Consider the following 22,508-nt stretch of genomic DNA (forward strand, 5'->3'; position numbering starts at 1 on the left):
CAAGAGGCGCCTCCTCTCTCCTTTTTATTCACCGGCCGCACCGCGCAGACCCCGGACTCGCTCTCGCCCGCCGGCGCCCTCGGCCTCTCCCGGCGCCCGGGAGCACCCTCCGCCGCAGGCTGTTCTCCATGCGCGGCGCCCGCCTGAGGTTCGGCTCCTTCTCGCCCTCGCTCTCCGCGCGTCCCTCCCCTCCACCGCCACCCTGCGCGGGGCCCTCGGCCTCGGTGGCGCTCGCCCCGCCGCCCTGGGCTCCGCGGGTTCCCCCCCTACCCCCCACCCCCCGCCGTCTGTAGCGGCGCTCACGTTCCCGGGACACCGCGCACCGACTTATGCTGTCTTTCGCTCTCCCCGAAGCGCTTATCTGCGCGCTCCCTTATCTCCGAGTTATCTCGGCGCAAAGGGGCGGGAGCCGGTAGTCGGGCGGGCAGGGACACTTATTTCTGGCTATCTAGCCCGGGTCTGTGGGTGGCATTAATTTTAGCGTGGTTATCTCCAGCGAGCCGAAGAGATTTGGGAAAGCAGCTCCGAGGAGGCAGCCTTCGCCTTCCTCCCTCCACCCCCTCCGAGGCTCCCTGTCACTCTTCCTGCTTTCCCCTTCGGAGTGCCCTCGGCTCCGGGGCGGTCTCGCGTCCCCCCTTGCACTTCCCCCCTCCTTTGCGCTGCGCTCCACCCCGCGACGTCTGATTCCGGAACACTCTGGTCTTTCCGCGGCTGGCGATGGCCACCGGGCGGGCCGGGCGGTGGGCCCGGCCGGGCTGCGGGCTGGCGCGGGATCTAAGGTGTGCGGCGCCGGGGGACGCGGGCTGGGCGTGAACTTCCCAGCGCTACCTCTGCGGCGGCCCGGCCGGGACTGCGCGCCTCCGCCCCGGCGTCCCACCTTCCCGGGACTGCATTGCCCTGCTCTCTGGGTCTCGTTGTCTCGCCAGTGCAGTCCGAGAAGCTCGGGAAAAGCCAATCGGGAGAACGCGGCGGTTTCGTTTTCGGGGACAGGTTGTCTTCACTGCGTTAATGATTTTTACAAGAGAAGCCCTTATTGGGCCTGGGGGACCCGTGGGGAGGTGGGCTGAGGCCGCGCTGCCACGCACAGCTACTTTTGTGTGTCCGCGGCGGGGGGCAGTCGCACTGAGCCTCGATCACTTGGGGGCGAAAGGAAAGCCTCGGCGAGCCTCGGGATCAGGAGCGCGCGCGGAGGAAGGATGCTGCGGAGGCTGCGGAAGGGGAAGGCGCGGGGACCCAGCGGTGCGAGTGCTGGTGAGGGAGGTTAGATACCCCGATCCTTAGAGTATCCAGTGGCGGCTGCGCGGGGTCCATTCCGCCCTGCCTCCCCCAACCCTCTAGCCCAGGGAGTCTCCTTAGCTAGAAAACGGAGTCGAGGTGAGGGGTTTTACAGCCAGCGCTTTTGGCAACAACTTTTAACTCTCCCATCCATTCTCTCCCACCCCCTCCCCTCCCCACACCCCCTCCCCTCCACACCCCGTCTCAGGAGCTAGAAGTCAGCCGGGAGAGGCGCCGGATCGTGGATGGCCTTGACTGACGGCAGCTGGTGCCTGCCGAAGCGCTTCGGGGCCGCGGCTGCGGACGCCGGCGACCCCGGCGCCTTTCCAGCGCGGGAGCCGTCCACGCCGCCTTCCCCTATCTCCTCCTCGTCGTCGTCCTGCTGCTCCCGGGGCGGGGAGCGCGGTCCCGGCGGCGCCAGCAACTGCAGGACGCCGCAGCTCGACACGGAGGCGGCGGCGGGGCCCCCGGCGCGCTCGCTGCTGCTCAGCCCGTACGCCTCGCACCCCTTCGGGCCTCCGCACGGACCTTCGGCGCCCGGGGTCGCCGGCCCCGGGAGCGCCTTGTCGAGTTGGGAGGACCTCCTGCTCTTCACTGACCTCGACCAGGCCGCCACCGCCAGCAAACTGCTGTGGTCCAGCCGCGGCGCCAAGCTGAGCCCGTTCGCTCCCGAGCAGCCCGAGGAGATGTACCAGACCCTCGCCGCCCTCTCCAGCCAGGGGCCGGCCGCTTACGACGGCGCGCCCGGCGGCTTCGTGCACTCGGCGGCGGCGGCGGCGGCGGCGGCCGCGGCGGCCAGCTCGCCCGTCTACGTGCCCACCACCCGCGTGGGCTCCATGCTGCCCGGCCTGCCGTACCTGCAGGGCGCGGCCAGCGGGCCCGCCAACCACGCGGCCGGCGCGGGCGCGCACCCCGGCTGGCCCCAGGCCGCGGCCGACAGCCCCCCGTACGGCAGCGGAGGCGGCGCGGCGGGCGGCGGGGCCGCGGGACCCGGCGGCGCCGGCTCGGCCGCGGCGCACGTCTCGGCGCGCTTCCCGTACTCGACCAGCCCGCCCATGCCCAACGGCGCGGCGCGGGAGCCCGGGGCCTACGCGGCGGCCGGCGGCGGGGGCGCGGGCGGCGTGAGCGGCGGCGGCGGCAGCCTGGCGGCCATGGGCGGCCGCGAGCACCAGTACAGCTCGCTGTCGGCGGCGCGGCAGCTGAACGGGACGTACCACCACCACCACCACCACCACCCGAGCCCCTACGCGCCCTACGTGGGTGCGCCGCTGACGCCCGCCTGGACCGCTGGACCCTTCGAGACCCCGGTGCTGCACAGCCTGCAGAGCCGCGCGGGCGCCCCGCTCCCGGTGCCACGCGGCCCCGGCGCAGGTAAGGGGGGCGGGTGGCGAGCCCGCGGCTCAAGCGCGTCTGCACCGGACTTTTACTTTCTGGGTGCCCGGAGGTCGGTCCGGCGGCGAGAAGGTTTTGCAGGCCTGTGGCCGGGCGACGGGGGCTCATGTGGTGCTTCTGTTTTGTGGGGACAGTCTGATTTCCCTAACAGGAAAGAGACAAAATGTGACTATGCCGGAGAAACTCGAAGGGCTTGACGAACGGTGAACGCCACCGACAGGGCCTGTCGCAAAACCTAGTGTGGGTGTGAATGGAAGAGTTAGGCCCCAGGAGAGGTAGTTTGGGGGGGAGAGCATTAGACTACCTCTTCTTCAAAGCACACATGCACGGCAGTGGCGCCCATTTGAACTCTCCAACGGTGAGGAGTTGGTGGCGTGATTCAAAAAGCCCCACAAGCAGAAAAGCATCTAGGAACCCAGGCAGCATTTCTCCCCTCTAACTGGGGTAGGGAGGGAAAGAAGAGAGGACACCTAGACTGTCCAGCCTTGTGACTGTCCCAAGGGAAAGCGGGTGGACAAGCCTTTAGGCTTGGGACAGGCTGGGCCAGGGTACCCCTAAGGTAGAGGCCAGACTGGGGCACGGGTTTGGAAGCTGGGGACACCTTCCGCCATAGTTTAGCTCACCAGTTGGTTTCAGCTTCCAGTTCTACTCTCATTGGTGTCCAGGGGGCAATCTGAGGGGTAAACTGGGAAAACACAATTTTCAAAATACATGGAAATACCTCATTCTGAAAAGAGTTTTGTTCTGCCCCAGTGGGAGAGTGCGAGCTGTGTTGTCTAGCCTACAGCATGCAGAGTCCTTGGTACTTTCACAGGTCTCTCTATTTTTCACTTGCTTTGGTAACCTTGCAGATGCCTAAGAAAAGATGAAAACTTTTGTTGGTTGGTTTGTTTGAGGGGAGCTGTGGGAAGGCCCTGGAGTGGTGACCAGGAAGAGAGCCATCTCTGCCCAAATAGTGCTACCTGGTGCCATTGCACCTAGGTCTGGACTTGACGTGGGAGCCTCAGAGCTCACTTTAGGGACAGCAAGTCCTTTAAGGGGATTAGTTAGGATAATGTGGGGCTTTGCTGACCTTTATGTCCCAAAGGCATCCTGGAAGCACTAGTGACTTAGAGTAAAGGAACTGATTGGAACAGCCCGCAGTTAGTAATGTTGGGAGGGGGCCAGCGTGCTTCTTGGTAACAAGCCCAGGACCTCTCTTCTCTTACGGGGCTGTAAGACTTTGGCCTCATAATTCCCTTTTCCTCGTTCCCCTGCTGAGCTGGCCCTGGAGGACGGTCTTTACCATCTGCATGTGAGGTGGGGGTGGGAGACCGTGTTGAGATTTGCCCAGTAGGGTTGTGACTTGAGAGCAGAGGGCCATCACCCTTCCTTCTGCATAGGGACCCACGTCTGGCTCCCAGAAACAGCAACAAGGAAGAAGAGAAATCTTCAAAGAACGGGAAGGGGGTACTGGTTGGGGTGTGAGGCTTCTTTTGTCAGGCACGGATCCTGCAGAGAAATCTGAAGAAATCTGAAAGGTGTTTTGTGAGTTGGGTCTGGGGCAGCTGCAGTTGGAGCAAGATCCTGCAGCCCTGCCTGTTCATGATACACCTTAGCTTGATCGCAGTATTCTTTTTGCCTGGCCTTCCAGCATTTCATGTGACTGAGAAATAGAGATAATTCCAAAGACATTCTTAAAGTCTGCAGATGTTTAAAGTAGCTAAAAATTCTTTTAGAGGTAATATGGTGCAGTTGCAGCAAGTTATGTTTCTTTTCATTTTAAACGGCTTGTTCTCTCACTAATTTTCTCATCTTGTGAGCAGTATTCTCATCTTGTGAGCAGTATTCTGCAAAGTTAGAAAAATTTTCTGTAGACCAAGAGTACTTAAAAAAAAAAAAGACAAAAAGCTGGAAAGGGGCTGGGGAATACCCAGCTTTTGCATAAAAGTTAAGAAAGCAGGAAAGTACGCGGACCTACAGGGATGAAGCCAGTTTTTTGGGGGACGAATTGTCCTGAAATGGATGTGTCGCAAATGCCAGCGACCTCGGGCTCCCAACCCCCCACCCCCACCCCCCAGCTTCTCCACTTTGATTTTTTTTTTTTAATAACCATGTTTGGAGGCAGACTGTTTAACCAGGGCTAAAACCTGAGTGCTGGGCTTTCTCTGCCTGCAAAGTGTGGGGACCTCTGGGTGACCTGCCACATGTACTTCTCTCTGACCCTGGTGGCGGTAGGAGTCCTGGGGTCCCTTCAGTCCATGGGTGCAACACTCTCTAAGATCCTGTTTGTCCCCTCTTCCCTGGGTCTGTGAGAAAACTTGGCTGGCTTTTCCATTCTCTCCTAAGTCTGTCACTCCCTGGGGGCACCCAAAGAAACCATGTTAGGAGAGAAATGGTGTTGAATAAGGGAAAATTGGTGAACAAGCCCTCCTCCAGCACAATAAGATTTTTACTTAAAAAAATTTCCCCCATTTTAAGTCAGTTATAGGATTGTAGCTCTGGGACCACAGGGTAGAGGTAGGGATGGTATGGGAACAATAGTTTTTAGTTAAAAGTAAGCAAACTTAAATAGATTTTTATTTAGTCAAAGTGGACTTTAAATTTTGTCTCTGGGGTTTCCACAACTAAAGTTGTACCTGGGGAGTTTACACTGATCTCACCAGTCTTTTTTTGTTTTCCAGCAAAGGGGAGGGAGGCAGGCAGAGGGCTGAGTGTTCTAGGGAATGCCCCATGCTCTATCAAAGAGAAGGGGGCTCTGATAGGTAACATTTTAAAGTCAACAACAATGACAAATACCTTGTTTAACTTTCAGTGTCCTTGAAGTCCTGAGCATTTTACTGATTACTGTAGTCAATAGTGGCTTTTAGGGTGGAGAAGAATAAATCTTTGTGATGTGTTGTAAGTTGCAGTATCCCCGTGACAACTTTGAATTTGTGTTGTGTAGGATGCTAGTTTCTTTCAAACTTATAAGGAGACTTGTTTTGTAGGGTAACTAGTACTAATGGAATGCAAGAGTATTTGTGTTAGTCACTTTTAAATATCTTTAGAATACGGAATGGATGGGAGGCAGCAAAATCTAAACTGCAGGGGAATGGGTGGGGATAGAGCAGCTCATTAGCACACAACCTTCAAATAAGACTTCTCTAAAGTATGTTTATTTACTTAGAAAAATGATCAGAAATGCTCCTTAAGCAAGGCCAAGTTGGAACATTTAAGCCCTCCAATAAAAAAGAACTCTAAATAGTAGAAGGAGCCATTATTTTTTAAAAACTGCCTGCATTTAATTAAGTATCTATCTCATTTTAGTTATTTATTTGATCCTATTTAAGCTTCTTGAGGAGAAATAATGTTACAACCATTTACTCTTCAGATTCTTTATTAGCAGCAGATTTAGATGAGTTGTGAATCCACAGAAGTAACCAAATAATAAAATGACCTAAAATAAGCACACTTTAAAAGATTGCATTATTGAAACTTTAGTGTAGGGAAATAGAAAACAGTTTTATTTAGCTCTGGGAAGGTCTTAGGAATTTTCCCAATCAATAAAGTATCAGCCGTTTGTAGGAATTTTGCAGATAGAAGCAGTTAGACCTACTGCGAAATCAGAATATTTAGCGTCCTGTGAAAATAAAACTAACATTTATCTCTTTACATAATGAGGTTGGTGTTTTTTTTCCCCTGAGAAGACCTGTGCAATTTTCTAATTAATTCATATAGGTGCCCAAGAACAGTAGTTCTAATTTCACTTTTTTGTTTTTTTTTCAATTGGGGAAGTAGCGCGTAAGGATACAGAAATACTTACAAAAAATACCTTAAAAAGTATGTGAGTATCTGTATTCCCGGGTAGTAGCGCCTTGGAGCGGGGGTCGGTTATCAGTGTTAATATTGCGTGGCTTGTTCGGGCTTGGCAAGTGGCATGGAATAATTATGATGGATTTTAGTTTTTGAAAGCTTGGGAACGGGGGAAGAGACAAGGGGTCAGGCGAGCCCACGCGACCGCCTCGCAACTCATCTCAAACTCAGACCTTTAGAGGAGAAGGCAGGATTTCGGGCGCTGCTTCCAGCACTGTCCCAGACTGTCCTGGGGTCTCTGCTGGACGCGCCCAGGATGGCAGAAGATGGGACAAACGGTCAGCAGACAATTAGGGTCCAAATCCAACCCCCGCCCCGGGTTCTGTCACCCGGAAGCGCGCGCGCGGGTGGGGAGGCCCGAGCGGTGCGTTTGCGCGCCCCGCTGCCGGGCTCCCGGGGGTCGCGGCCGCTCGCGCCCGTGCCGCTGCTGAGCCCGGCCTCTCCTCCCCGCTGTCCCGCAGACCTGCTGGAGGACCTGCCCGAGAGCCGCGAGTGCGTGAACTGCGGCTCCATCCAGACGCCGCTGTGGCGGCGGGACGGCACCGGCCACTACCTGTGCAACGCCTGCGGCCTCTACAGCAAGATGAACGGCCTCAGCCGGCCCCTCATCAAGCCGCAGAAGCGCGTGGTGAGTGCGGGCGCCCGCGCTCGCTCCCCGCACTCTGCCTCCCGCGACCGCGTGCCGGGCGCTGCGGGCAGGTGCGGGGCGCTGCGGGCAGGTGCGGCGCGGCCGTGGGGGCCTCGCCCGCGGTCTCCACCTGGGCGGGAGGGAACCACCGGGGGCGTCCCCTGCAATTTCCAGCGCCCTCGCGCCGCCGGCAGAGCGCAGGTTGTCCCCAAACCAGACTTTGGGGAAGCGAGGCAGCCTTTTTCTGTCGTTAAAGACACGGAACGACGCCCTGAAAGGAAAGGAAGAAGGGTGTAGGGTACTACTACCATTTTCTTAAAAGTAAAGAAAAAAATATAAGTTTACATATATCTAGATGTTGCGAATAATCCTGGAAGGATACGCAAGAAACTAGTAACCGAGCCCCAGTGAGGTTAGGCGGGAAGGAGACTTTCACTGTGTACGGTTTGGTTTTTGTTCTTGGGAAAGATTGTGTGTGTGGATGTGTGTAACCATTGTGTGTGTGAACCATGGTCATGTATGACACCCCCGCCCCAAGAAGAACTTGACAGACCCCCAACCCTCCTCCGCCACCGTCTCCTCTTAGGCTACCCTTTAGTCCTCCTAGGAGTGAGACAGGGCTGAGACAGGTTTTAGCCCCCAATTTCCAAACAGCTCTTGGATTACACCCTTGAGTCTGGTGAAAATTTATTTACTCTGACCTTTCTTATTTTAAAATCTAACAGTTCAAAGAACTACATAAAATCTGAGGAAAAAAATGTCTGTTCTTTTCAAGCTGAAGGTTTTCCCTAATTTGAACATGTTTTACCGTATTTTAAAGTGTGGACATTCTGATTTTTTTTTTTATGGACTAATTTTATTGTCGTTATATGTGTTTATTAGCAGAAGGAAGGTATTTTCTTTTGGAGGGATTAGAAAAAATAATTAAAAGCTTTCGCAAACCACAATGTAAGGGCAGTGCTTGTTTGGCCAAGTACTCATAGTCATACCTTTTAAAGTAAAATATTTTACCCTCAGATGCCAGACCACTTAAGTATCCAAGTAATTTATTTAATCATTATACTCTAATTAGCAGAAACAAATGCTACACATGTTGTTTGTGTTAAATAGATTAGAGTGAAATTGCATCACAATGTAAGTCTGACACCTTAAAGAGAAGCAATTAGTTTTATGGTTGTTTTGTTTTTAATGCATTTAAAATAAAGTGGCTGAGGTTAATTTAATGAGTGTGGTATGTGTGGTTAAACTTACTATAACCTCCCACAACCTCGAATTTTCTTTAAAGGGCACCCTTAGCTTCTCTGTGGAGGCTCTTCATGCACATCATTTTTTGTGCTTGTATCATTTTAAAAAAGAAAACGGAGTCCCTGGAAAATATTACAAAGAAGTTCCTTGTTTTCAAGTAGTAGCCAATGTATGAACAATGAAATTTATTATTATTATTATTATGTAGAAAGGCACAGTGAGCTGAGTATTAACTGATCTCTGAAAGGTAACATTTTCTCAAGATTAGGTGAAAAACTGGTAGAATTGTAGCCGTTTAGGTTCTAGATGCAGTGTAAATTTGATCTAGTAACATCCATATTTAGATGGTGCCATTTGTTTTTTGTGAACTTACCGGTAAAAATAACTGAAACAGTTTTGAACAAACTGAATCAATTAGTTTTTCTTCTCTGCGGCAGGTGTCTTGGCAGTCAGCAAGGTCAGCCAATATGCTTTGTAAATGGGTGATAAATGATACCAATTGAAGGGTGTGTCACTATCAATTAGTTCTCCTTGTGGGCTTCTTATTTATGGTTTTGATGAGTTTAGCTTAGTTCTCAGAAAGATTATTGAACCCAAGTTTGTTTAGCCAGCAGGATAGAACCAATCACTGTGAATCTGAACTTGTAATACATTGCAAAATAAGAGATTTATGGTGTAACTTGAATTCCTTGTCAGTGATGAATACAACCAAGATCACTTGTTACAAGGAACTTTTATAACCCATTCACCTTCATTTCACATGTTTATGAGCTCTAGCTTTACTTATGATCTGCAGTTGACAGTCACAAAGTTCTTTGTTACAATGGCAAATTCTGATAACGAGTTTGCTTCACATTGGCTCCAAATTCCAATGGAAACTGTCATAAATGCCCTGTTTATAAAATGATCCTTCCTAACCCTAGTTTACTGATTTCACATATTTATGAAGAGAAAGAATTATTTTCTTTTAATCAGAGAGAGAGGAAAAATGAAAGGCAAAAGAAGCTCTGATGTATGAAGTTTTGTTTTTATCATTTTAGCAAAGCAACTGTCCAACTAGTTCTGTTAACCAAAAACATTCAGTTCAGCTGAAAGTAAAATTGATTCTTAGCATTTACTTCTTAGAAATGTTGCAGTGCTAAAAAGGTTTACCAGTGTCTGTTTTTGTAATTTGTCTGGAAAGAATAATACTAAAATAATACAATAGGATGTGACTAGTAAATGCCAAATTCAGTTTTATTTTTTAAGGCTGCAGACAAAAGATTTGGAAATCTCTATCTTCTAATCTGAATATTTATATATGCTCAATTTAATAATTTTGTACATGTACCATTTCTTAAATTAATAGGCTTTGCTAACTTTCCAATTTTTGTATCTTTGGAATTGCGTTCATTCCTGAATTTTTCCCATGACTTTTTAAACTGAAGTTAGGGCACAATTTTTACAATTTCCCATTTAGGTACTTTAAAGACAAATCTTATATTTCCTATTCTGGGAGGAAATTATACTAGCTTAAATTCTCACGCTATGTAATTTTAATTTACATGTAGTACTTTAGAGGAAATAGATTCCCCTAAGTTAGGGGCATAAAGGGAACCTGGAAATGAGAATAACAGTGTACCTACAACTGGCCATTCCTGGTAATACCAATTAACCTTTTGTATGAACAAAAATTGAGTTTAATACTGATGGGGTAGATAACATATATTGTATCACTGCATATGAGACAATGCCAGTATTAAAACAATGACATAAAATTTGCTTATAAGAATTCAGGCAGTCAGTCATGATGGAATTATTAAAATACACTTTTTTTTTTACAAAGTTTTTAATACATTCTCCAAGATTTGTTTCTGTTAATATATATAGGCTCTTCTAACGTTTCTGGTTTTATTTCTCCACACATACCTGAGAAATAGACCAGATTATCCAGATTATCTCAAGTTTTCAGGTGTGAAGAAGGGCAGGTGGTGTGCAGTTGGATTTCATGACTCATATCAGACCAGTGGCAACATATGTGGCCAAGTGCAGTCCACTTCACATGAGCTCTAAGGCTGATGTCCAGTTGTAGTGTTACTTCTGATGTGTTTTGGAATATAATGCTACTTGGGCAACTTTTAGAAAATAAACCCTCTAATTTCCATTAAAATTAAAATCTGTAACTGGGAAACTCCTAAGCTCTTGGAGAAGAAACAAGCTATCAGTAAAATTTTCCCTGTTAAGATGCTGGGAAAGCTCAGCATGGAGTTGTTGGCCGACATGATGTGATTGCTTCTTAGCTATTTCTTCTATAATTTCCTGAGATACACTGGAGCAGATCAGATGTGTGCGGTACCATGTAACTCTCAAGTTTCTTGGCACAGAACGTCAAACCTCATTATTTTTTAATTTTAATAAACCAGGTACATATTTGTTGATAATAGGATGTGATACATTGAGTATGTAGCAGATACACAAAAAATAATTTATTTTTGCATTTTCTTGTGCTGTTTTTTTAGCCTTCATCACGGCGGCTTGGCTTATCCTGTGCCAATTGTCACACCACAACCACCACCTTGTGGCGCAGGAATGCTGAGGGTGAACCGGTGTGCAATGCTTGTGGACTCTACATGAAACTCCATGGGGTGCGCCATTTAATCTGCTCATATGTATACACATTTAGCATCTTGTTTGTCCTTGGTTTTTTTAGAAAATTCTCAGCAAACAGAAGGATGTGAAAATGATAAATTTGGATTTATGTATGTATTACATTGTATCAAAGATGCTGTTCATTTATTATTTTATCTACCAGTAAGATACAAAAATGGTGCCAGACTATCCCACACATCCATTCTAAGACACATCCTAATTTTAGAAATGTTAAAATGTGGCAAAGTATACATTTTAGAATTGATAATATAGGAGCAACTGCCTCTTTTTTTTTTATTGTGCATACTCAAAAAGGGGGAAAAGTGAGAAGCCAACTAGAAATGTGCAATAACTAGTTTATATTTTAAACTTTTTAAAAATTTTGAATGCAGTCACATACATTTGCACAGAGGAGTAATACTTTTGACAGGGGTAGTTAGAAGGGTTTTATATTTCATTTTAAAGTACTACATAAAATATAAGCACATTCATCTTTTTTTAAAAAGTAACCTTGTATGTGTTGGAGGAGAATAAATGATCTTTTTGAAAAAAATATTTATTCAGTGGTTTATCCTGTAATTGAAGTTATTTAAACCAATAAACATTAAGTTGAAGGAATAAGTTCTGCTTGGCAGATCATCCCAGTTTCTCTGAAGGCATCTCTGAAGTTGATGGGGTCAAGTGTGGGCTTTGTGCACTTGAAATCTATTGTGTGTAAAAAAAAATGGGTTGAAATTTATGCCAAGTTCTTTTAAAATGAGTGCTTTTTGTACAAATGTTGGGTCTTTAGCTAGAGTCAGGTTTTTCTTCAATATGACATTAAACTTTTGGCCTATGTGAAATTTATTTTAGGTGCCTCGGCCGCTTGCTATGAAAAAAGAGGGAATTCAAACCAGGAAACGAAAACCAAAGAACATAAATAAGTCAAAGACTTGCTCTGGTAAATATAATAAAATGCTATTTGATTGTAACGTAGTTACCAACCTTAATAGTATAGTCTGTATATTTATACGATTAATTTGGCTGTTGCAGGTAATAGCAATAATTCAGTTCCTATGACTCCAACTTCCACTTCCTCGAACTCAGACGATTGCAGCAAAAATACTTCCCCTACAACACAACCAACAGCCTCAGGGGTAAGTGTTAAAATAGTATAGCTTCTAAACTGGTGGGTTGCTCTCCTATATATTTATCTCAAGTTTTATCTTACCTGGTAGTACAGTAATCTAAATCAACAGTTCAGTTTAGTTAGCTGATACCTAAGAATAGTTTCTAGAGGAAATTACATTTGAATGTAAACAAAACGACAAACTTAAGTACTTTTACAAACCTCTTAATTAAGATTGATATCATTTTTATCTTTAAATTAACCCAAGTAAAACCAAGAAGTTTTGGTTTGAAGAGCTTTAAATTGTTTATCTGAATTGTTGTATACATATTTCTAACATAGATGAGAAAAATTACCAGGTCCGTGGTTTTATGTATATTCTAGTGGCCATGACATTTGCTTTTGTGTATCAACTCCAGCTTTCTTTTCTCTTTCTGTCAGCTTCCCAGAGCATAACTCACTATAATGGTGCTGGGTGCTGCTGTGCTCACTGAATCTTTCTCCCAGCTATTCTTAGGCTGGGACGGGAGCCTTACCTTCCTAATTGTACTTGGTTTATTTTCAGCCACAAACCTGTGAGTGATTTGTACCGTGGAGATGGGATACCTAGTTCCCCCGGGAAGATGATAGAGGAAGTTTCTGTAAAGCTGTGATGGAGAAACTCACATTTTCCACCTTAATGTTTAGCAGATCTACCTGGAATGGGATTTAAAAATCACCGGGCTTCACCCTAGACCTCAGTTGGACTCAGGGCAGGGACCTGGGCAACTATGCTTTTGAGTGTGCTTATTAGACTTAGTGCGGAGACTTGTTTAGGGCTAAATACCAGCATTTAAATCCCTATTGAGTTAGTAATAGTTTTCTCCTTGTAGTCTTCCTCTGGAATTATTTGGGGGTACCTAAAAAAAACACTACAGATTCCTGGACCCCACCCTAGATTTTCTGAGTCAGTCTCTGGGGGTGGGGCTTGGAGGTTTAGTTTCTGATCAAGCCCTCCAGGCGAAATTTAAATGGCTGCCCTGGAGCTGTGAACTGGTTTCTTAATGGTGTGTTTTCACTGGCTTAAATAGGCAAAAATTAAACAGGAAACAAAGTTTTAAAACAGTAGCTTAACTGTATTTGATATGTTTCTTTGTCCTCCAACCCCAAATCTTTTGAACCTTTTCTTTAATGAAAGAAGTTTATTAGGAGTTTCACAAGGGAAAAAGCCTTTCAGCTGTTTTGTTTGTTGTAGAGTCTGGTTCGTGATATATGTTTTGCTGGATGATTAGATGAAACTTTTAAAAAGGATCTCAAAGTGATAAATAGAACGCATTACTTGAGGAGAAATGACAGATTATCTTAAAATATTCCTTATTATATCCCAAGTCCTCAGAAGCAGTTATCTAGCTAAATGAGGCAAAACAGTGCTATGGTTTCAAAAGCATGGAGGAAGCAGGCAGGTTTTTGGCCCCTGTCTCTTAGCTGAAGTGGCATCGCAGCCAACTATACATCACTTTTGATGCTGATACAGTCCAGCTGAAGTGCAGCAAAAGCCTAATTTGAATGATAAATGGCACCAAAAGAAGAGATTTGCCTAACAATGGATTTGGGGGACTTAGGTGGAGCCACTTTTTTGCCCTTGTGATTTTGTGATGTAAAATTTCAAGATTGGCTCTATCCTGTGCCCTAGCAGGTGGTGAAAAGGTGTGGCCTGCCAGAAGAGGGACTCTGGCTTGTTTGGCATCCTGGGATCTCTCCCGGGGCTGTGATCCCGGGTGTGTGTGTGTGTTGGGGGAGTCTTGACTTTGTTCATGTGGTTAGAAAGGTGCCCAGGGGCGCCTGCCCTGAGGGACCTCACAGGACCGAGCAGGTGGGGCAGCTTTCTCAGGTGCCCTCCAGAGGAAAGGTCAGCTCTGGGCTAGAGCCGCGAGGCAAAGCAACAAGGGTTTTCAAGATTGGGGGGTGGGAGGGGTAAGAGTAGTTTCACACTGGTCTTTTCCTTCAGCGCTGCAGAGGTGGTGTCTGGTGTGAGTTCTGGACTTGGCCACGGCTCCAGACAGCAGGCTGCAGAAGGGACTTCCAGCAAGCACTGCCCAGGGCTGAGGGGGCCCCTGCCTGCCTCACCCCTGCTGCTGACTGCCAGGACCCTTCCAGCTGGCACCCAGGTTTCGGGGTATCTCAGTTGTGCCCAGAAGCCTCTACCTGACATGGTGTTGTGGGGAACCAGGTCTCCTTGGGACTTTTGCCTTTGGAAACCGTCACGCCACCCCCAAGAAGAGCTGTAGCAGGCGGCAGTGAGCCGTGAGCAGTTTTCACAGCCCCCCCCCCCCCCCCGCGCCGTGTGCGCTCTGGTCCCTTCTGGTGCTCTGTGCTGCGGCAGATGCGGCACCAGCAGCTTGGAGAGGCCCCGGGAGAGGGACTCTGTTGGCAGCCGCAGGAGCGCTTTTTAAAAGGCTGCTGTGTTGACAGAGGTGTATCATTTTCCCATTTTGGTTATGGTGTATGATATTAGAGGGCAGCTGGCTTGGTGGCTACCCTTAGGATTTCGTGCAGTGCTGGGGTGAAGGAAATGTCAGGTCTTCCGAGCAAGGTTGCGTTTTTGCATTTGGTGTTTAGAAGGCAAGTTATTAAACAGCACCTTAGATTAACAGGCTCGGGCTTTAAGCCTCCAAGAGAACTGATCCATCTCACTGAGCCCTAGCACCACCTGAGACCCCATAGGAACGAGCAATGCAGGACTGTAGCCCTACTGGGCTACAAAAGGGCAATCCTAGTTAGGCACTCAGCCTGAGCCGCGAGGGCGTCACATTCTTCTCTTTACAGATGCAAATGCAGTGTCGGGGCTGGTATGCCTGACCTTAGGGGAGCTACAGCCAGGAGGCTCCTAGCAGACCTGTTCATTATAATCTATAATCCACCCCCCCAAACCCAGATGGCAGTTTTAGGGCATCGCCCCTGGCATTCCCCGCGGTAAGTCCTGATGCACACCTGCCGTGACCCTGGGCGCACTGGCGTGGTGGCAGCGGGTCCCCTGGCCACCCCTTCCCGGGTGTTCTGGGCAGGGTCGGGGCTCCCGGCTGCCCTCCCCAGCGGGAACGAAGCTGTGCGCAGGCTCCTTTTCTTCCAGAGTGAGTGTCCACGGGCCTCGAAGACGGTTTTACTTTGCTCTGCAACGGCACCATCGGAATTTCTTTGACTCGATTTGTATTTTTAGTTAGATTTGTGTCTGGGAAAGAGGAGAAATTCCTTTTGTTGGAGTCATTAGGTCGATGAGTCTCCCCACTCTTTGTCGGGGGCTGCCCCGCAGCCTGGCATGGAAATGTTGCCTGTCCTGGCCCTTTGGAATTCTTTGTGTTTAATAAGAAATGTGATTAATGTAACTTTTGATAGGTGGTTTATTTCTGGGACTTTTAACTTAAAGAAAAATTTCCTGAAAATACTCATTCGTTCCAGCTAAAATTTTCTTATACGTGTAAATTTACTGGAAAATGTATGTATATTTTACCTAAACAGACGTCAGACTTTCTTTGGCATTGCTTTCTGTGGATTGTTAAGAATATTAAAATCTTTTCATTGAATTCCATTTATTCACTGAAGTATATTTTATAGGTTTGTTGTGTTTTTTTTTTGTTAACTGGTATTTAGGAGGAAAACATAGCAACATGTTCTATTTCAGCAATTCCCAAATAAGATTTAATAAGTATTCCATAAATGGTCTTATCTCACCTAGGGTTTATAGCTAAAAATTCATAAAGCTGGAGGGTACTTTATAAACTTTATTACTCAACCCCCAAATTTTACAAGTAAAAAAGCATTTCTTTTAATTTCCTTTGGGACAGGTGGGAATAATTTTGGGATGAAATTAGCAATAAGATTTACCATCTGAGAATAAGGAGATGGAACATATTTTGCTGACCCCAAAATAGTTTCTATACTTAACTTTTTTTAAAAATTTAAACTTACTAAGTTTATATTAAAACTGCAAATATAATGTTGAAGTCATCATCAAACATATAATATTGAAATTAATGGAGAGGAAATCTCTCCAACTAGCTGTACTAATCACTTCCATTTGAGAAACCACACTTCTTCAACATCTGCTCTATGGGAACACACTATAGTGGAATAAATCAAATCCGCCTCCAACCTCACATTCTTTGTAAGAATGGTGGTGATGGCGCGGGTGCGGTGAGGACCTAGACTACTGGTGAGATTTGGAGGTGCTTTCAGTGATATACAAAGTTCCGCAGGTGTCAGAGGGAGCGTTGAATTCTCACTGCAGTGTTGGAAAGGGCCTCATGGAGTAGATGGAAACTTGTTTAGATGAGGGGGTGGGATTTTTACAGGGGAAAAGTAGGAATGGATGCATCCAGGAAAGAAGGAAGAGCATGAGTACCTGGGATGGTAGGGAAATGGTTTTATTAGAGTTAAGTGAGGCTGGAGTACAGGTGTAAGAAGCCAAAGGCAGGAGATGGGGATGGAATGGAAAAGTAGGTAGACGGTCCTGTGTAATAAAAATATTTCAGATCATTACCAAGTCAGCCATAGGGCCTAAACCACATGCGTTTTTAAATGACAGACTTTAGCCCTCACTTTGACAAATGTGCTTTCTGTCTGTACACTGGAGTCCCAACTACCTTACTTTCTCTCTCCCCAGGGCTTGCCAGAGTAAGATGGTTGGGGGGGGTGGGGAAGGACGTGGTGCCTGGTTAGCTGTCCTAATGGAAACAGACTCGATGGATGAGTGGCCGGTTTCCTCACCTCTGTGGTTCATTGTTATGATGTACATCTCCCACAGAGAGAGGCAGGCATTCTTAGAGGGAGAGACAAAAACCCAGGTTCTAACTTGGATTCATCTCTGGCTGGTTCTGTGCCTTCAATGGGGTCTTATCTCAGTTTCTTGCTATCAAATAGGCATCATCAGTTCTGTTCTGTTTGTTCTGGGATGCTGTGTGCTTAGCTAGACCTATTTCCCCTACCTGCGGTCACTGCCTGATAATAACTCTATTCAACAACGTCATCAGAAGAAATATCTCGAGCTGTGTGGTGCTAAGTCTTGGTGCCAAAAGTGGTTTGAAAGAGTTAATGGAGTTTATGCCCATCCTTAAATGTTTACTACTGGCAGGCAGTGATTCAGTGAGTGGTGGTTTTTAAATTTAAAACTCTCTTTAATAGATTGTGAATAGATTTTATGTTTTAGTCATTGCCTCCCGTGGTGAAAATTGGAGGAAAAAGTTTATATCTTGTAGCTTACCATGCATTGCTCAGTTGATGGGGGAATTCTTTATTAGCAAACTTATCCTCCACTGTCGTTTTCTCCAAATAATTGAATCACTTTGGTTTTACCACGGCCATGTGGTTAATTGCAAAATAATCATTTCTGTTAAGTAGCTGGAAGGTACATTCATGAAGTACTTACGTTATCCTTGTATACAATAGTAGTTACTTTTATTCAGAGAATCTTGGTTATAAAGAGGAGCTCTCATTCAAGAAGCTGCTGGCCTGGGATAGGAAATTGCTGTTCAACATTTTTTTTTTTAATTGGAGAAGTTGTAGGTTTACAGAAAAATCGTTCATAAAATACAGAGTTCCCATATATCTCCCTAGTAGTAACACCTCGCTTTAGTGTAGTATATTTGTTGCAATTGAATGCTTAACTCTTAAATTGAATATTCCACAAAGAACATGAAAGCCAAACATTAAACTTGCATTTTGTCTCTGTACTCTTGCTTTTGGGAAGTTTTCTCCCTTTCTCAGATTTTTTCATTTTTAAGATAGTAGACATAAGAAAGCATGAAACTCCTGTCAGGTACCTTTTATGTGCCAGGGCTTTGTGTACATTTTCTCTTTTCATCTTAATTAGGATACTCTCTAAATGAGGCTAAATTAGGATACTCTCTAAATGTTTCCTTTTTTTTTTTTAATTTGTGGAAATGAATCTTAAAAGGTAGCAAGCCCAAGCTTATGTATCAAATTGAGAGGAAGGGCTTGGGTTTGGATCCAGGTCTGGTTGATGCAGAGTCAGTGTTATCAGTACAGCAGACCAGAGGAATATGTGATTTTAGTTCATCTCTTTGAAATCCTTAGAGAGAAGAAATAAGTCTTACAGAAAGGGGACTAATTTTGTATAGTAATTTAGCATCAAACAGGTGTGAAAACCATACTGGAGAAGTGATTTGCTCAAGACCAAATAAATAGGTCATTTTATGCAAGTTTCTTATACTTAGAAATAAAATTAGTACTAACAATGTTAGTTGCGGTAATATTACCTAGAAAAAATGCTAGGTAGTAAAAATTACTATTTTGATGTACGTAATGTGATTATAACAAGGTTCCCTTAAAATATTAAATACAAGATTGCAGTTCCAAAATCCTTTAATGATGTGATTTAAATCCACACACAGTGAGCGCCAAGTCTATTGGAATTTAAACATTTCAGAAGTGTTTGCTTTTTATAATGTGCAAATTGCCTTTAATTAACTATACAATCAGTTTAAAAAGTGTTTCTTTGTAGGCAAGTGCCCACTTGCTTTCAGTTTTGAGTTCAAAAAACTCTTTCCTAAGTAAAAAAAAAACGATGTTAAAAAATCATTAATCTCCCATAAGGATTTCTGAGAGTTGTGGTTAGGTATTATTATTGCTTCATTTATAAACCAGGATCTGGAGTGACTGCATAAGGTCACAAAACTGACCAGTGTTGAAGCGCCGGGACTGGAACCGATGTCTCCTGCCTCCCTGCCTGGGGCCGTTACTTGTCCCAGGGAGTTGACCAGTCATCACCTTTATTAATACCCTACTTGCCACATGCCATAAGCCATGAACATAAATATTTTGTTGGCATTTTATCTTCATGCTCGCCGTGTACCAGGCTCCCTTTCTTTTTCCACAGCCCCTTCTAATAACTCACGTTCCTGTCTGACCATGGTGGCCTTGGCCCTGCAAGTCACATGTCACCCTGGCAGGGAGCGTTGAAGCATGTGGGGTTTACATACTTTCATTTTGATCTCAAGGCTCTTTCTAGATTTTTTCCCCTTCTTTTAAAAAATTTTCCTTTCGTGGAGAAAGTGTGTCACGGGGGGAGAATGGCGTGGACTGTTACTATTATTCAATTAATTAATACCCAGGGACTTTGTATATTAGCAAGCAGTCAAGCCATTCTGCTCTTTAAGCAATTTGTAATATATATCTATAGATCCACCCAGTTTATCTCAGAACTGTTGTTTATTTAATAAGTGACTCATTATCGCAATCAGAAAGTCAGAATACTTGCTGAAGAATGAGTGTAGACAGAAGTCATTTGCTTTTCACAGGTTAGAAGGCTTCATCTCAGAACAAACTTCCCATTGCAGGCTGCAAGGTGTTTTTTTTCTTCTCTTTCTGCATGTATAAGAATATATAGAATTGTCACAGAGCATGAAATGTTACGGGAAAGTGACCAGATTTAAGAAATCTGGCGTGGAATGCTCTGAAATGTTATTGCTAAATGAATCTTTGAAGAAAATGAATTCCTTTACTGGAACAAAAGTAATTTATTGTGTGTTTCATGGGTGTCTGCCAAAAGAATTACTAGCAATATGAAGATCTAATGGATATGAATTAAACACAAACTGCTAGCTCTTTTCATGTTTAGACTTACCTGCTAATTGTTTTTGGAGTTTTAATAGTAATTTGCAAAAAGCATCTCAAGAAATGGGTAGTGACAATGTGATGATTCATAATTCAACCATCTATTATATTAGGCTTTATAAAGGTCCAGTACTCAGAATTGTTAGCACCGAGCACAGTGACAGATTCTTTTATTGATCTTAGATCTTAAGAAAGGTTTGTGCGAATAAACAGCCAGGTATTGAGTGGTCCTGTTGGAGTCTGTGAGTAAACAAAAAGTCAGTAGTTGATGAGGTTTATGATGACTGCTTGATGATCTGTTTTGGTGGTAGTTTATGTGGTGCTGTTTCACCAGGATCACCAGTTGATTAAGCACGAATACTTTCAATTTAACTATCATTGATTTAGTTGCTTGATTCATAGGGAAGCCTGATTATAGTCTGAAGTTCATTCTGGGAGTTCATGGATTAGCAGCTGGAAGGGAAGAGATTCAGGCAGCCAGGCTAGGCTGCATCTCAGTCTGTGTGATTATACCGAGCTGCCAAAGGCTTTACAAAGCCTCTGATTTCTTCCTCCTATTAAAGAGAAAAATTAATTCCTACCATCTGGTTCTTCAAGATGCTGTGTAGTGTTAGTGTGAGATGCCTGCAGACCGCTTTGAAGCCAAGAAGAGTAGCACTACTTAAATAGCATCTTGGAAGTCAGTAGTGATACTGAGTCTGCATGGTATTTTTTTCATCCCAAAACATTAGAAATAAATCCTTGCTTTTTTCCCAATGGGAAAATTTAGAGATTTAGAGCTATTTTAGCCAAGTAATCATATTTTAAAAATTTCTCTGATAGTGCTAGTTTTTCATTCTTTATGATACTAAGTCCATTTGTAATGTTTTCTGTGGTTTAAATGCATTGTAAATGCTGTTGGGTATGGTAGGCTGTCTCAACTGGAGATGGAGAGATTAAGATGCTCATCCAGTCTCCCAGAAAAAGTCAATTTTGTTTAAATCTTGCCTCAGGGTCCTTTACCACCTAATTAGAAGACTAGAATAGAGTAATCCATTTAGACTTATTAAAGTTAAGTGTTTTAAAAAGCTTGCTAATTGACTTCAAGTTGTGGATAACCCCTATTCCCAATTATAATTGTACACTGATTTTTTACTGATAATCTCAGTATTTATAAACTCTTGAGTGATGTCTTTGTTCATCAAATGGCAGGTTTCTTGTTTGAGTGTGTACAGATACAAAAACTATTCCTCTGCCTGGAAAAGACTGTCTATAGAATTGTTGTTCCTTCTGTGAAAAGAACAGGAGTCCTGGGAGTGACTGTGACCTGGTCCACTCAGGCCCAGAACGGTCAAGGCGGGGGGAGGGAGGGGTCAAGGGGGCAGACAATGAGCTTTCAGTAAGGAAATTACAATAATAAAAATAATAACCAAAATACAAAAACATTTTAAATTACCAAAAAATAAACTAGCTTTCCTGCCGCCTGCGCTCTGCCGCGGTGTTCTCGCCCGCAGGGTGGAGGACGGCGGCCTGCGTGGCGCGTGCGGCCACGATGGTTGCAGGAGACAGGGGCGCGGCCTTCCTGAGCCTGGCCAGGCGCCGGCGGGTGAAGAGCTTGGCGGAAATTGAATGAGTATCAGTCAATTTTGCAGGCGCAGGATGGATACTTGAAGCACAGGGTGCTGTTAGCTTAAAAACATTTGGGGAGCACAGAGGAGACTTAAGGATGCCCTTGATGACGATTTTGAAAATAGAATCTGCGAAGTTTTTTGGATTTGAAATTTTTGGAGTCTGAGAAGTACTGAAGTAATTGCCATTGGATAATCATAAAGTGGATGTATAATACAAAGGGGATATGAATATTTTGTTTAATGTACTTTATAGAGGTTTGTGTTTTAACTGATTGCCATAAAACAGCATTAGTATGTTGAAACGTCAGAAGGAGGGTTTTGTTTCCCTCTCCAGAGCAACCAGTATTCCAGAAGGGAAAATAAAGTATGTTACCAAATAGAAGACACGTTTTACTTGATTATTCTGCTGTGCTGTTAGCAATCAGGCTTAACATATGAAAAAACAAAACACCAAAATGAAGAGAAGTAATGCTAGTCATTTTTCAAAGTTATGTTAAATCTCTGGTTAATATGTTGTGCTGGTGATAGTCTTTAATAGTCCTATAAATACTTGTGCTAAGTCTAAAAATAAAAAAAAAATTAACTAAACTCTTCCACTGAAAACTGCACTAGGCTATCAGCAGTGGTAACCGTTGATTCTCCCTTCTTGTGAGAAGACGCTCATGTACTTTTGCTTCATTGGTGATTTTCCCAAGTCCTGACGGAGATAGAACCTGTGTGTGTGTTTGCCTTTCTTCCGTGTGTCACTCCCTAAACTACTTGTTGAGTCACTTTTGTGTCTAATCCTAGGTTTTCCCCATCCAAACTGAAATGAGCATAGTTTTTATAGTGTAAGATGTTTTATAGCGCAATGTTTCCCCTTTGCTGGAACTTACACATACTTTTAAAATCTTTCTTTTGAGGAAGATAGCTATAAAACACTGTAGGATTCTAACCTAGCAATTACAAAGGCAGAGACGAGAGCTCTGGGAACAAGGGACTGCTGGCTTCCCATCACACACAGTCTTAACCACAAACGTACTGAGATGTGTAGGAAGGACAGATCGGGGCCATGGAAGTGGGCACTCTAATTCCAGCTAAAGAGGCAGCATGAGCATTATCAAAGTCTCAGCCTCTGGGAGCGATCACGGACTCACCCTTCAACCTTCCTGGGGTGCAGCGTTTTGTTTCTTCTGATCGA

General features: G+C 45.2%; 1 protein-coding gene across 3 annotated transcripts; it reads left to right on the forward strand.

The window, feature by feature from the left end:
• The first annotated feature begins 58 nt into the window (after positions 1-58).
• GATA6 (GATA binding protein 6) lies at positions 59-21,710 on the forward strand. Of its 3 annotated transcripts, none has more exons than XM_058277534.1 (7): positions 59-148; positions 1,484-2,646; positions 6,963-7,129; positions 10,873-10,998; positions 11,855-11,942; positions 12,035-12,138; positions 14,098-21,710. In XM_058277534.1, the coding sequence occupies exons 2-7, from the start codon at positions 1,521-1,523 to the stop codon at positions 14,296-14,298; spliced, it is 1,812 nt and encodes a 603-aa protein (XP_058133517.1). In that variant the 5' UTR covers positions 59-148; positions 1,484-1,520; the 3' UTR covers positions 14,299-21,710. The 3 variants fall into 3 exon arrangements, with proteins under 3 accessions (XP_058133517.1, XP_058133518.1, XP_058133519.1); XM_058277535.2 differs by lacking the exon at positions 59-148 and adding an exon at positions 475-779; XM_058277536.2 differs by lacking the exon at positions 59-148 and adding an exon at positions 820-990.
• Positions 21,711-22,508: the final 798 nt, after the last annotated feature.

This window comes from Dasypus novemcinctus, chromosome 16 (genome assembly GCF_030445035.2).
Source record: "Dasypus novemcinctus isolate mDasNov1 chromosome 16, mDasNov1.1.hap2, whole genome shotgun sequence".
Lineage (NCBI taxonomy): Eukaryota > Metazoa > Chordata > Mammalia > Cingulata > Dasypodidae > Dasypus > Dasypus novemcinctus.